Source organism: Scyliorhinus torazame, chromosome 7 (genome assembly GCF_047496885.1).
Source record: "Scyliorhinus torazame isolate Kashiwa2021f chromosome 7, sScyTor2.1, whole genome shotgun sequence".
NCBI classification, from domain to species: Eukaryota; Metazoa; Chordata; class Chondrichthyes; order Carcharhiniformes; family Scyliorhinidae; genus Scyliorhinus; species Scyliorhinus torazame.
Window position 1 is genome coordinate 96,240,671 of NC_092713.1, and position 15,286 is coordinate 96,255,956.

At 49.1% G+C, this 15,286-nt stretch overlaps 1 protein-coding gene across 4 annotated transcripts in view; it reads right to left on the reverse strand.

Annotated features, from left to right (window-relative positions):
• pde4ba (phosphodiesterase 4B, cAMP-specific a) overlaps positions 1–15,286 on the reverse strand; it is a 1,458,049-nt gene that overhangs the window by 103,650 nt on the left and 1,339,113 nt on the right. For all 4 annotated transcript variants that reach the window (XM_072511114.1, XM_072511113.1, XM_072511116.1 and 1 more), the window contains one exon: positions 2,624–2,736. In XM_072511114.1, the coding sequence (XP_072367215.1) occupies positions 2,624–2,736 (113 nt within the window). The remainder of the gene's footprint in view (positions 1–2,623; positions 2,737–15,286) is intronic.

The window sequence follows — 15,286 nt, forward strand, 5'->3', positions numbered from 1 at the left end:
AACCTCCACCCCAGCACGGACCCTCCCCCCCCAACCTCCACCCCGGCACGGCACGGACCCCCCCCCAACCTCCACCCCGGCACGGCACGAACCCCCCCCCCCCCCAACCTCCACCCCAGCACGGAACCCCCCCCAACCTCCACCCCGGCACGGACCCCCCCCCAACCTCCACCCCAGCACGGACCCCCCCCAACCTCCACCCCGGCACGGCACGGACCCCCCCCCCAACCTCCACCCCAGCACGGACACCCCCCCCAACCTCCACCCCAGCACGGACCCCCCCCCAACCTCCACCACGGCACGGACCCCCCCCAACCTCCACACCAGCACGGACCCCCCCCAACCTCCACCCCGGCACGGCACGGACCCCCCCCCAACCTCCACCCCAGTACGGACCCCCCCCCCAACCTCCACCCCAGCACGGACCCCCCCCCAACCTCCACCCCAGCACGGGCCCCCCCCCCCCAACCTCCACCCCGGCACGGCACGGACCCCCCCCAACCTCCACCCCGGCACGGCACGGGCACCCCCCCCAACCTCCACCCCAGCACGGACCCCCCCCAACCTCCAACCTGGCACGGACCCCCCCCCCCAACCTCCACCCCAGCACGGACCCCCCCAAACCTCCACCCCCCCAACCTCCACCCCGGCACGGACTCCCCCCAACCTCCACCCCAGCACGGACCCCCCCCCCCAACCTCCAGCCCGGCACGGCACGGACCCCCCCCAACCTCCACCCCGGCACGGCACGGACCCCCCCCAACCTCCACCCCGGCACGGACCCCCTCCCGGCACTCCCCCGGAGCCCAGCCTACTCTAACCACCCCACCCCCCGCCGTACACACACACACACAACCCGAGACACACCTCTCCTCACGCATTCAGACTGCGGCCACGCCATCGCCTGCCCAGAGCCAACCCCCCAGGCCGTCACTCACCTCCACGCTGGTCGGCGTGAGCCTGGAGCACCGGGTCACGCCGATGAAAAGGAGGTTTGATTCACGTCGACGTGAACGGTCATCACGTCGACGGGACTTCGGCCCATCCGGAAGGGAGAATATCGGCAGGCCGAAAATCGGCTGCCTTGCGCAGACCCGTGACATTCTCCACGGCAGCGGCGCCATTAACGCCCCGCCGACTTTTCTCCCTTCGGAGATTTCGGCAACCGGCGGGGGCGGGATTCACGGCGGCCAACGGCCATTCTCCGACCCTCTGGGGGGTCGGAGAATGATGCCCCACGACTCAAACATAAAATCATACTTCAGGTCTGAAAAACGCAGAATGGAGCATTTAGTTAAATCTGCTCTTTTATAATCTGAGTCATGGATTTGAATTCAGTCCACAGTGATTGAAATGAAAGGGTCCTCCATTTTCTGATTATAATAGTGCTATATGAAATGAGTTTCAGTAGTCTCAATCTCGCTCCTACTTTCTAATTCAAAAGGTTTGCTCAGACAGCCACAGGATAATTTGCATTGAATTTTTAAAAACATCATATTGGTTAAATAGGCATGGTTTTCAGACTTTGTGGATGAGGCATTTTTTTGCACAATTCTAACTTGAGCGAAATATGTCAGATCAGAATCCAATAGTCATTCTGTGCAAATTCTCCAAAAATACTTTTTGCAAAACACAATAATAACTGATGTTGCCCAGCTAGTGAATACACAAAGATTTTTAAGCTGTTGCCAATATAAAGCAAGAAGCTCAACACATGTACAATAACAGCAGCCCGCTTGATTGGCAGCCCACACACCTGCTTAAACAATCACTGCCCCTAAAACTGATGCACTGTGGCAGCAGTGTGTCCCCTATGCAAGATGCGCTGCAACAACTTGCCAAGGCTCATCAATGGAATCTTCCAAACCCATGATCTCTACCACCTAAAAGGACAAAGGTAGCAGACATATGGGGACACCACCACCTGTAAGTTCCCCTCCAAGCCATACACCATCCTGACATGGAAATATATCAGCGTTCCTTCATTGCTGCTGGATCAAAATCCTGCAACTCCCTTCCTCACAAAACTATGGGTGTACCTATACCAGATGGACTGCAGCCGTTCAAGAAAGCATTTGAGAAGCAATTGATAATGGGCAACAAATGGTTTGGTTTGGCCAAAAAAAATCTTGCATCCCATGAAATAATTTAAAAAAATCAAGTGTAGTTTTCCCTGTACGATAAATTATTATTCAAAATTTATACATAAGTGTGAGCACAGTTAATGAATCAAAATTATTCTGCGATATATAATCATGTCCCCTTATATATTCCTAAAGTATTATTTGATAAGAGCATTAAATAATTGAAGTATTAATAATGAAAAGTAAAACTGGTAATATTGAAAAAATATTTAGGAGCAAATGTCCAGCAAATAGGTATGTCGCATTTTCTTGATTTGATTTTAGTTTCCCATTAAGATATTTAAATAAAATCTTTATCAGGCGTTTACCAAAATTAAGCATCACCTAGAGTGCAACACAAGCAAACGATAAACCCAAAACGCCATAACATACCAAAGAGTTTTAGCGACATTTTACAATCGAGAACTGATTGCAATTTAGAGATTTAACATTTAAAAAAATTATCATCCATTAACACATAGAAATGATTAATATCTTACCTTGTTGGAAGCCATCTCGCTGACTGACCGGTAAGTCTGTATTGTTTCCAGTTGATCCAAACACCAATCTAATTCTTCCAGAGTCTCCATGGCTAACTTTTGGTAGGATTCTTCTGTAAACAAGCGCATAGGCATGTAATCAGGACTCAACTCCTGCACAGTGTCCATATCTGTATGACTTGAGCAACCCAAAGTCAGACCACAATGTTCCTTCATCATGCGCCTCTGGCTCTCTCTCACTTTGGTTACTGAAGGCGATATGATGCGGCTATTGCCGTGTTCGCTGTCATCAGGTTCAGTTGTCAGTAATTTATCAACCAAAATCTTCTGAATGTGCGCGGGGCAGCCAAGAATAAGTGACACTACGAGATTCGCATATTGCTTGTTTTGCTCAGGGCAATGATTTCCCAAATAAGACGTCACATTTACAACCTCAAATTAATCAGAACGCTGTTTACTTTCCGATTGAAACTATGACCAGCAATTTTCGTTGTGTTGTAATTACTCCTGGAAGGAAGTATGTCAGTTTCACTTCGATATATAACTGTAAGAGGTGTAACAGCGGTAGGAAAACGCATTTCGAGTCAGCTTGATTTTTGCTGGGCACTTGTTGCGTGACGGACTTTCCACAATTTAATATAATGCACTCCTCAGAAAAGCTCACGCAAGGGAGTTCCCTCTTCTCACCGAGAGCCAAATAAAGTATTTCTCTTATGCGTTTGTAGTTGTACAAGGTTTGGCTAAACGAGTTACTTTGTTTCACGTGAAAGGCCAAAAAAACTTTCTGAACCTAGCCAAAAGCAAATAGAAACCCTGGAGTGGATTTTCCTCCCACAAGTAACTAATCCAGTTAAGTAGTCAATAATATACTGTAAAATCACAATTAATTCTCGCACATGGGCAATATATTCTCGGTATGAAGGTCACAGAATAGTTACTGGGCAACATGAAGTCACTTGACTCCTCTTGACCCCACCGACTCTACAATTGAGAAATGTATTTTGCATCATACCCCAACTGCCTTCTCCCTGTAATCTTGCATATTTATCCCTTTTAGAAATTGAATTCTGCACTTGAACCTGCCTCCATCACACATGCAGTGCATTCCAGATCCTAACCACACAATGCATGAAATGTTTTTCCCCACATCACTTTTGCTTCTTAACCCTGGAACAAAACCCAGTCAGGATATGATTAAGGTTACACAGGTCCTACCAAAATTTGAAGGAAAGGAATAGAGGCACTTTTCATGACATTTGAGAAAATATCAACCCAAATAGAGTGGCCAAAAGAAAAGTGGACATTGCCCATGCAAAATAAATTGATGGGTTGGATACAGTGAGTTTATACTTCCCTATCAGATGGGGTGTCCAAGGATTACGCTGAGATAAAAAAAGGTGATTAATGGCGCTGTTACGACACCTTGGGCTAGTGCACAGTCAATTCCAGTCCCACTTGACCCAGAGTCGCATCAGAATTTAAATTAACTTTTAATTCTTAGAAAATATCTGAAGTCTTTGGTCTATGGCTGCCCAATAACTACAGTCGCCAGGTTTGTAAATTTAACACAATTAACTTTTATTAATAGCAAGAACTATAATTCATTACGCAGCAAATGCAACTGATTCACTATTTTCTAATTCCTAACCCCCCTTTTTTTTACTCACCCCACTCTCTACTCACACAAGACAGACAAATACAGAGGGGAAATTCATAGGGGAAATTTGGCACCTTTTTCTTTCAACTCTAAGGGCAATTTAGCATGGCCAATCCACCTAACCTGCACATCTTTGGACTGTGGGAGGAAACCGGAGCACCCAGAGGAAACCCACGCAGACAAGGGCAGAATGTGCAGACTCCATACAGACAGTGACCCAAGCCAGGAATCGAACCTGGTACCCTGGAGCTGTGAAGCAAATGTGCTAACCACTGTGCTACCGTGTTGGACCATTACAAGCTGAAAGAAAAGATAACATCCATCTGAAAACCTAGACTGAAGAAGGCGCCCATCTGAAACAAAGACTTTTATCCTTTTACTTTCATCATTAATTTTTATACCCCTTGTTCCCCTCTGTGTTTGTTTGTCTGTGTGTGTGCATGTATAGAGGGTGGGGTGAGTTAAAAGGGGGGGGGGTGAGAGATTAGATAATAGTTAACTAGCTGTATTTGTTGCCTATTTAATTATAATTACTGTTAATAATAAAACATTAATTGTGTTTAAACGTATGAACTTGGTGACTGTACTTATTGGGTAGCTGAAGACTGCGAGTATTTTAAAAATGAAAGTTACTTTCAACTGTTTGCAACTCCGGGTCAAGAAGGGCAGGAATTAATCGTGTACTTGAATTTTGAATTTGTGCCCTGAACACGAAGGCCCAGGTTATTAATATTTATCAGGAAAAACAAGTGTTCCACCCCTAACCCTGAACTTGTATAAAGGTAATCACAAAGGTATGAGAACAGTGTTGGATAAAGTGGACTGGGAAAATAGGTTACAAGTTAGGATGATGGGGAAGCAGTGGCAGACATTTAAGGAAATATTTCATTATGTTTACAAATATATATTTCATTGAGAAAAAAGACTCCATGAGAAGGAAGCACTATCCTTGGCTAGCTAAGGAAGTTAAGGTTAGTATTAGATTGAACGAAAAGGCATACAAAGTTGCAAAGATTTAGTGGTAGTTCACAAGATTGGGGAAATTGTAGAAATCAGCAAAGGATGACTAAAATGTCATGAATGTTGAAATTTACCAGATGATTGTTTTAAAATGTCCCTTCAGCTCAAATGTAAAGCAGATAGTTCTGAAAGGAAATGGTGAATTCCTGATAAACATCTCAGTTTGGAGATATGCCCATGTCACTTCAGGTTACCACAGATGAGACTTGAGAAGGGATAAAAACTCATTGAGGCTTTGTGCTGCAGTTTTAGCACCTTGCACAGACGTTCACACAATGGGGGAAATACTCATGCAGAGAAACAGAAGAGAATTGGAAGTCTCCCATGAACAGGTCTTCTCAGTTATGTAGTGTGGTGGTATGTATTAGGGATAGTACGGTACCTGTGAAGCCGAGAGGCTATTGGCTGACAGGTCCCGGGTCCTGGTTGGATCTGCCGCCTGCAGGCTCAGCCCTGAAGGTGGAGTATAAGAGCTTGAGTTCTCCCAGCAGCCGCATTCTGTAACTGAGCTGCTGGGGAACAAGTCTTGCTTAACAAAGCCTCGATTGATTTAATCTCTTCTCGACTTGAGTGAGTAATTGTTGCGCTACAATTTATTAAGCAAGCTTAAAAGACTATGGAGCACCGGATCGCCCCGGAGTGTCTGCGAATCAGCCCCCATGCAGCAAACTCGGAGGCCGTGTTTAAACACTGGCTAGCATGCTTTGAAGGTTACCTTCGAACGGCCCCCGGCCGGACCACGGAAGATCAGAAAATGCAGGTCCTGCATTCCAGGGTGAGCCCGGAGATCTACACGCTCATCGAAGACGGGGAGGATTTCCCGACGGCGCTCGCCATGCTGAAAGTAGTCTACATTCGGCCCATAAACCAGGTCTACGCACTCCACCAACTCGCGACGAGACGGCAAATCCCCGGAGAATCGCTCGACGAGTTCTACAACACGCTCTTGATTTTGGGAAGGAACTGCAACTGCCCGTCGGTGAGCGCAAACGAGCACACGGAGCTCCTAATCAGGGATGCTTTTGTGGCAGGTATGACTTCTTCTCAAATTCGCCAAAGACTGTTAGAGAGAGACTCATTAGGACTCACAGAGGCACGGGCCCTTGCGGCCTCCCTCGACGTGGCCTCACAAAATGCCCGCGCCTACGGCCCCGACCGTGCGGCAGACCCTTGGGCTCCGTGGACCCCCGTTGCGACCGTCTCCCCGGCAGCCCCCCCCCGCAAGCCTGCGCTGCTAGAGCACCAGACCATCCCGGTGGGCCCCGCTGCTATTTTTGCGGGCAGGCGAAACACCCCCGGCAGCGCTGCCCGGCCCACTGAGCTACTTGTAAAGGCTGCGGCAAAAAGGGGCATTACGCAGCGGTGTGCCAGTCCCGGGGAGTCGCCGCAATCTCTGGGGGAGAATGGGGACAGCAAACTCAACCCCCTCAGTGCTCCATGTGCGGCCCGCGGGCGCTGCCATTTTGGGCCCCGGACACCACGCGGGGAGGATGGGCGCCGCCATCTTGTGACCCCCCGGCCACGTGCGATCCATGGGGGCGGCCATTTTGGCCACCCCCGACCGCGTGCGATCCATAGACGCCGCCATCTTGGCTGATAGCCAAGGACCCCAGCATAGACTGCTCCATGGGGTCAGAAGAAAACACCACGGTGCAGCAACCAAGACTGGCTTCGGTGACCCTGGACCAATCGTGGCCCCGGACGCTCCAAACGGCAACGACAATGGTGCTGGTCAACAGGTACGAGACGCCATGCTTAATCGACTCTGGGAGCACGGAAAGTTTCATCCACCCGGATATGGTAAGACGCTGTTTTCGCTCTATTCGTCCGAGTACGCAAAAGGTTTTTCTGGCAGCGGGATCCCATTCCATAGAGATCAAAGGGTTCTGCATTGCAAACCTAACGGTGCAAGGGAGGGAGTTTAAGAATGCGCTCCCACTCTTTGGGGTTAGATTTCCAGTGTAACCTCCAGAGCCTTACGTTCCAATTCGGCGGCCCAATACCCCCACTCACTATCTGCAGCCTCGCGACCCTCAAGGTTGAACCGCCTTCCTTGTTTGCGAATCTCACCCCGGATTGCAAACCCGTCGCCACGAGGAGCACACGGTACAGTGCCCAGGACCGAACATTTATCCGGTCTGAAGTCCAGCGGCTGCTGAAGGAAGGCATAATCCAGGCCAGCAATAGTCCCAGGAGAGCCCAGGTGGTAGTTGTGAAGACCGGGGAGAAGCAGAGGATGGTCGGAGACTATAGTCAGACCATCAATAGGTACATGCAGCTCGATGCGTACCCTCTCCCCCGCATATCCGACATCAATCGGATTGCACAGTACAAGGTCTTTTCCACCGTGGACCTCAAGTCCGCATACCACCAGCTCCCCATTCGCCCGAGTGACCGCAAGTACACGGCCTTCGAGGCAGACGGGCGGCTCTACCACTTCTTAAGGGTCCCGTTCGGCATCACGAATGGAGTCTCGGTCTTCCAATGGGAGATGGACCGAATGGTTCATCAGCACAGGTTGCGGGCCACGTTCCCATACCTCGACAATGTAACCATCTGCGGCCATGACCAGCAGGACCACGACGCCAACCTCCGCAAATTCCTCCAAACCGCTAATGCCCTGAACCTCACCTATAACGAGGAAAAATGCGTTTTTAGCACCAACCGTCTGGCCATCCTGGGATGCGTAGTGCGCAATGGAGTGATAGGCCCCGACCCTGAACGTATTCCTTATGGAATTTCCCCTCCCCCACTGCTCCAAAGCCCTGAAACGCTGCCTGGGCTTCTTTTCGTATTACGCCCAGTGGGTTCCCCAGTACGCAGACAAGGCCCGCCCGTTAATCCCGTCCACTACCTTCCCCCTGTCGACAGAGGCCCGCCAGGCCTTCAGCCGCATCAAAGCGGATATCGCAAAGGCCACGATGCGCGCCATCGACGAGTCCCTCCCCTTCCAAGTCGAGAGCGACGCATCCGATGTAGCTCTGGCGGCCACTCTCAACCAAGCGGGCAGACCCGTGGCCTTTTTCTCCCGGACCCTCCACGCCTCAGAAATCCCCCACTCCTCAGTGGAAAAGGAAGCCAAAGCCATAGTGGAAGCTGTGCGACATTGGAGGCATTACCTGGTCGGCAGGAGATTCACTCTCCTCACTGACCAACGGTCGGTAGCCTTTATGTTCGATAATGCACAGCGGGACAAAATCAAGAATGACAAGATCTTGAGGTGGAGGATTGAGCTCTCCACCTATAACTATGAGATCTTGTATCGTCCCGGAAAGCTGAATGAGCCGTCCGATGCCCTATCCCGCGGCACATGTGCCAACGCACAAGGAGACCGCCTCCAAGCCCTCCACGAGGACCTCTGCCACCCGGGGGTCACTCGATTCTACCATTTATTTCGTGAAGTCCCGCAACGTCCACTACTCTGTTGAGGAGGTCCGTACAGCCACCAGGAACTGCCAAATCTGCGCAGAGTGCAAACCGCACTTTTTCAGGCCAGATACCGAGCGCACCTGATAAAGGCTTCCCGTCCCTTTGAACGCCTCAGTTTTCGATTTCAAAGGCCCCCTCCCCTCCACCGACCGCAACGTATACTTCCTGAACGTGGTGGAAGAGTACTCCCGTTTCCCCTTCGCCATCTCCTGCCCCGACATGACAGCGGCCACAGTCATTAAAGCCCTCGGCACCATCTTTACACTGTTCGGTTTCCCCGCGTACATCCATAGCGACAGGGGGTCCTCCTTCATGAGCGACGAGCTGCGTCAGTTCCTGCTCAGCAAGGGCATTGCCTCGAGCTGGACGACCAGCTACAACCCCCGGGGGAACGGTCAGGTAGAGAGGGAGCACTGTACGGTCTGGAAGACCGTCCTACCGGCCCTACGGTCCAGAAATCTCCCAGTTTCCCGGTGGCAGGAAGTCCTCCCGGATGCCCTCCACTCCATCCGGTCGCTGCTGTGTACCACCACTAACCAAACGCCTCACGAGCGCCTCCTTGTCTTCCCTAGGAAGTCCTCCTCCGGAACGTCGCTGCCAACCTGGCTGGCAGCCCCAGGACCCATCTTGCTCCGAAAACATGTGCGGGCGCACAAATCGGACCTGTTGGTCGAGAGGGTTCACCTTCTCCACGCAAACCCTCAGTACGCCTACGTGGCGTACACCGACGGCCGACAGGACACGGTCTCCCTACGGAACCTGGCGCCCGCCGGAAACACACACACACTCCCAACACCGATCACCACCCCCCCCCCGCCACCGGCGCACCCCACGACCGCTCCCTGGGTGGATCGGTCCTTCTCCCATGCCCGCCCAGGAGTAAAGAAACAGGGTACAACAACGCAACGCTACCAGAGACGACAGTGCCCGAGCCAGCACCTGCACCACCACCGGGGCTGAGGCGATCGACAAGGACGACCAGGGCACCCGCTCGACTCGTGGAATCCGCGTGACACAAAAAAAAACTTGTAAATAATTCTGACAACCTGTACATAGTTAACTGTTGGGCTAAATGCATAGCCACTGTTCGAAATTTGTTCCAGGACCAGCCTTGTAAACCCCTACCACCATGCGAACCACCACCCCGCTGGGTCCTTTTTTAACAAGGGGTGAATGTGGTGGTATGTATTGGGGGTAGTACGGTACCTGTGAAGCCGAGAGGCTATTGGCTGACAGGTCCCGGGTCCTGGTTGGATCTGCCGCCAGCAGGCTCCGCCCTGAAGACGGAGTATAAGAGCTCGAGTTCTCCCAGCAGCCGCAGTCTGTAACTGAGCTGCTGGGGAACAAGTCTTGCTTAATAAAGCCTCGATTGATTTAATCTCTTCTCGATTTGAGCGAGTAATTGTTGCGCTACATGTAGGAAATGATAGGGAGTAGAAATCAATCTCTCTGTAGCTCAGGAAATATTTGAAGAAATTGGATGCAGGAATCTCTGGAATTCTGGGTTATTGAGACTGTTGTCGAGGTGTGCATTGCTGGTGGTAACCATATCCAGAAGACTCAATGGGAATGGAGTGATTCGCACTGCTGTCTCACACGCCAGCGACCTGGGTTCGATTCTGGCCTTGGGTGACTGTATGAGTGTCTGCATGGGTTTCCTCTGAGTGCTCTGGTTTCTTCCCACTGTCCAAAGATGTGCAGGTTAGGTGGGGTTATGGGGATATGAGGATAAGACAGGAGTGTGGGCCGAGGCAGGGTGCTTTTTCAGAGGGCCAGTTCAGACTTGATGGGCTGAATGGCCTCCGTCTGCACTGTAGGGATTCTGTGGATTTGCAAACAGGATAAAGGGACTGGAATCATCATCCTTCAAAACCATGGCTATATTGACAAAATGCACACAATTCTCAATGATGGACCCAAATTCATATCCACCGGACCTGCCTCCAAGCATGGTTGGACAGCCTTGTTCAAACATAAAATATTTATTGGACAAGTATAAGAGTAACAAACTGCCTTGGGGTGTATATGACAGGATTCATCCTCATGATTCACTACATCAACATATTGCTAGTGCTGTTCGGGAGGGTTGAAACGAGTGTGGGAGTGGGGGGTGGGAATCGGAACAGCCGGTCAGCAAGTATAGAGACTGGGGAAAAAGTGAGACGGTGATAAACATAGCGCAGAGTAAGAGCAGGCAGAGGGAAGCCGCAGGGCTCAGCGGGACTGTAGGTCTGGAGTGTGTTTGCTTCAATGCAAGAAGTATAACAGGTAAGGCAGATGAACTGAGAGCCTGGATTATTGCCTGGAACTATGATGTAATTTCAATTATGGAGACATGGTTAAAGGAGGGACAGGACTGGCAGTTTAACATGCTGGAATATCATTGTTTTAGACGGGACAGAAGGGGAAACAAAAAAGGTGGGGGAGTTGCATTGCTGATTAGGGAGCAGATCACAGCTGTGTTGAGGGAGGGCACATTGGAGGGATCTTGTAGTGAGGCATTATGGGTGGAGCTCAGGAAAAAGAAGGGTGAAATCACACTGTTGGGAGTGTACTATAGACCTCCCAACAGCCCGCAGGAGACTGAGGAGGTATTGTGTAGTCAGATACTGAAAAGCTGTGAAAAAAGCAGGGTAGTTGTGATGGGTGACTTTAACTTTCCCCATATTGACTGGGAATCCATTACAGCCAGGGGCTCGGATAGACAGCAACTTGTTAGGTGTATCCAGGAGGGTTTTTTGACACAGTATGTTGACAATCCAACCAGGGAGGGGGCCATACTAGATTTGGTATTGGGAATGAGTCAGACCAGGTGATTGATGTTTCAGTGGGGGAGCATTTTGGGCTTAGCAACCTTAATTCCATAAGGTTTTGAAGAATGGCCCATGGGTGAGGGTGCTTAATTGGGCAAGTGCTAATTAAATCCAAATTAGACCGGAACAGGGGAATGTGGATTGGGAGCGGCTATTTGAAGGCAAATCCACATCTGACATGTGGGGGGCTTTTAAAGGCCAGCTGGTTGAGATGCAGGACAGGCATATCCCTACAAAAATGAAGAATAGAAATGGCAGGATTTGGGAACCATGGATGCAAAGGGAAATTGTAAGCTTTGTCAAAAGGAACAAGGAAGTATACGATAGGTCTAGGCATCTGAAATCTGATGAAGACCTTGAGGAGTACAGTGAAAGTAGGAAGGAACTTAAATGTGGAATAAGGAGGGCGAAAAGGGGCCATGAAATGCCTTTAGCAAACATAGTCAAGGAGAATCCGAAGCCTTTTTATGCATATATCAGGAGTAAGAGTGTAGCAAGAGAAAGAGTAGGCCCACTCAAGAACAATGGAGGGAAGTTATGCATGGAACCACAAGAAGTGGGTGAAATCCGTAATGAGTACTTTGTATCAGTATTCACCAGGGAGAAAGACTTGATGGATGTTGAGGTCAGGGATAGGTGTGTGAACAATCTTGAGAAGATGAATATATCAAAGGAGGCGGAGTTGCATTAAGGTAGACAAGTCCCTGGGGCCGGTTGGGATTTATCCCAGGTTATTGCGGGAGGCAAGGGGAGGAATACCTGGGGCCTTAACAGATATCTTCACATCCTCTTTGACCACAGGCGAGGTTCCAGAGGACTGTAGAATAGCCAATGTTATTCCCTTGTTTAAGAAAGGAAGCAGGGATAATCCAGAAAATTATAGACCGGTGAGCCTGACATTGGTGAGGAAGCTTTTGTAGAAGACACTGAGGGATAGGATATATGCACATGTGGAGAAAAATGGACTAGTTAGTGACAGGAAGCATGGTTTTGTACGGGGGAAGGTCATGTCTCACCAACTTCATTGAGTTTTTTGAAGAGGTGACAAAGAAAATTGATGAGGGAAGGGCTGTGGATGTATTTTATATGGATTTCAGTAAGGCATCTGACAAGGTCCCACATGGCAGATTGGTATAAAAACTAAAATCACACGGGATTCGGGGTGGGTTGGCGAGATGGATACAGAACTGGTTTGGTTATAGAAGACAGAGAGTAGTGGTGGAAGGGTGTTTTTCAGAACAGAGATCTGTAGCCATTGGTGTTCCGCAGGGATCGGTGCTGGGACCTCTATTGGTTGTAGTATATAAAATGATCTGGAGGAAAATGTGGGTGGTCTGATTAGTAAGTTTGCGGATGACACGAAGATTGGCAGAGTGGCTGATCGTGCCGAGGATTGGCATGGATACAACAGGATATAGATAGGTTGGAGACTTGGGCAAAGAAATGGCAGATGGAGTTTAATCCGGACAAATGCGAGGTGATGCATTTTGGAGGATCAAATCTAAACATGAATTATACTGTAAATGGCACTACCCTGAGGAACATTAACATACAGAGGAATCTGGGCATGCAGGTCTACAGTTCCCTATAAGTGGCAACACAGGTGGCCAAGGTGATTAAGAAGGCATATGGCATGCTTGCCTTCATCAGCTGGGGCATTGAGTACAGGAGTTGGGAAATCAGGTTGCAGCTATATAAAACCTTGGTTAGGCCACATTTGGAGTATTGCGTGCAGTTCTGGTCATCACATTATTGGAAGGACGTGGAAACCTTGGAGAGAGTGCAAAGAAGGTTCACCAGGATGTTGCCTGGTCTCGAGGGTGTTGGCTATGAGGAGAGGTTGAATAAACTGGGATTGTTTTCACTGGAAAGACAGAAGCTGAAGGGAGACCTCATAGAGGTTTACAAAATTATGAGAGGCATAGACAAGGTGGATCGTCAGAGGCATTTTCCAAGGTGGAAGTGTCAAAGCTTGCACAGGTTCAAGGTGAGAGGGGAAAGTTTAAGGAGATGTGCAGGCAATACGCTGCCAGAGGATGTGGTAGAAGCAGGCACATTAGTCACATTTAAGAGGCATCTGGATGGGTACATGGATAGGGAGGAAATAGAGAGATATGGACCGAGTAAGGGCAGAAGGCTTTGTTTTCAGTAAATATAGCCCGAGACATTTGTTCACCGTGCAAGCACGGGGTGCATCAAAGCTATCATTCTGGATAATAGCTACCTCAATCAGAGCACTGCTCACTGCATCATGATTGGCACAGGCCTGGAGGGCCGAAGGGCCTGTTCCTGTGCTGTACTTTTTTTTGTTCTTTGTTTTTTGTATGGACTGCCAAAAACACACAAAATTGATATCCCATTATCTTGCCCAATCTTATCTGTGAGTGGTACTGCACAACAAGAATTGGTCAAATGGTTGAGTGAGTTGATACAGCCAGTCCTGAGTGAGTATTTCCCATTTATGGTGTAAGATTCCTTCACTTTCATGAAGACTATACAGGACCTGCATAGTGACAGCAATGTTGTGTCTTTGTGCTCATTTGACATTGTATGTCTCTCAAGGAAGCCGTTGACATTTGCACTGCGTCATTATATCATGGTAATCTAGACCTGCTACAATGTTATGAATCTGTATTCATTCAAGTTATGAACTTCAACTGACACAATTTTAGTGCTCACTGCATACTCACAAATCGGCCTAAGTCCAGCACTTTCAGACTTGAAAAATGCCCAGTGTACCTCAAATTACCCTGGAAGGGTAAAATATTGCTCAGATTTGAGCCATTTCATGCTGCTACTGTGCAGTGACAAAGTTAATGGTGTTTTCCAATTACAGAATCTGCTGTTAAAACAAATAGACATTTTGCTTACCACACAAATGAGTAACACGGTACATGAATTTCACTGCTGGTGCGATGCCAGACATCTAGGCAGTCCACCCCAATGACTGGCGGATTGTATCAAACAGCACATCCCTTCAGCTGTTTGCAACAGAGCACTGACTGTACTCAACCAACCCATGCTTACAAAATCAAAACATAAGTTAGATGTGATTCTGCAATTGGGCAGCACTTGGAGAACAATTCTGAGTGTACTAAAAATTACACTAACAACCAACTTAAGACTATCAGTCGGATGGCAATGTAGCTCAGTTATACTCGCTATAAGCCCCATATTCATTTGCAGGGACCCATCCTCTGTAGGCAAAAGGAATATTTCCAGACATTGCACCTTTTTAATATAAACAAAAGAATGAGGGAAAGTAGCTCCCTGGTGCATTCACATTGGCAATGTCTCGACCAATCAGAGCCAACTTGACAACCAATCAGCACCCTTTTCTCATGCAGTATAAATCCCAGACTTGAGCCCCCAATTTATGTTAATTTAAATGAATCAGCTCCAAGAGGCTTTTCCGCACAGGAGGGCTCTGCTGATGTAGGTGGGGGACTGAATGTCACCGTCTGAAGACTTTTGAATGTGTCAAATTAAAATGTGACCATATGCTTGACCATCATATGAGGGCCAATGGCCCTTCCATTGGACGGCCTATAGCCATGGCTGTGGTCCTCTGTCAGCCGTAGCTGGGGAGTGATGGTGAAGGGTGGTTGGGAATTATAGGAGGCATTGCTGGGATACCGAGCGGCCACCTCCATTTCATGAACAGCATAGTGTTATGATCGGTACCTTGTATGCTGGCTAGAAACTCCAGTTGGTGTCAGGAGAATTCCATTAATTAAGAAAACG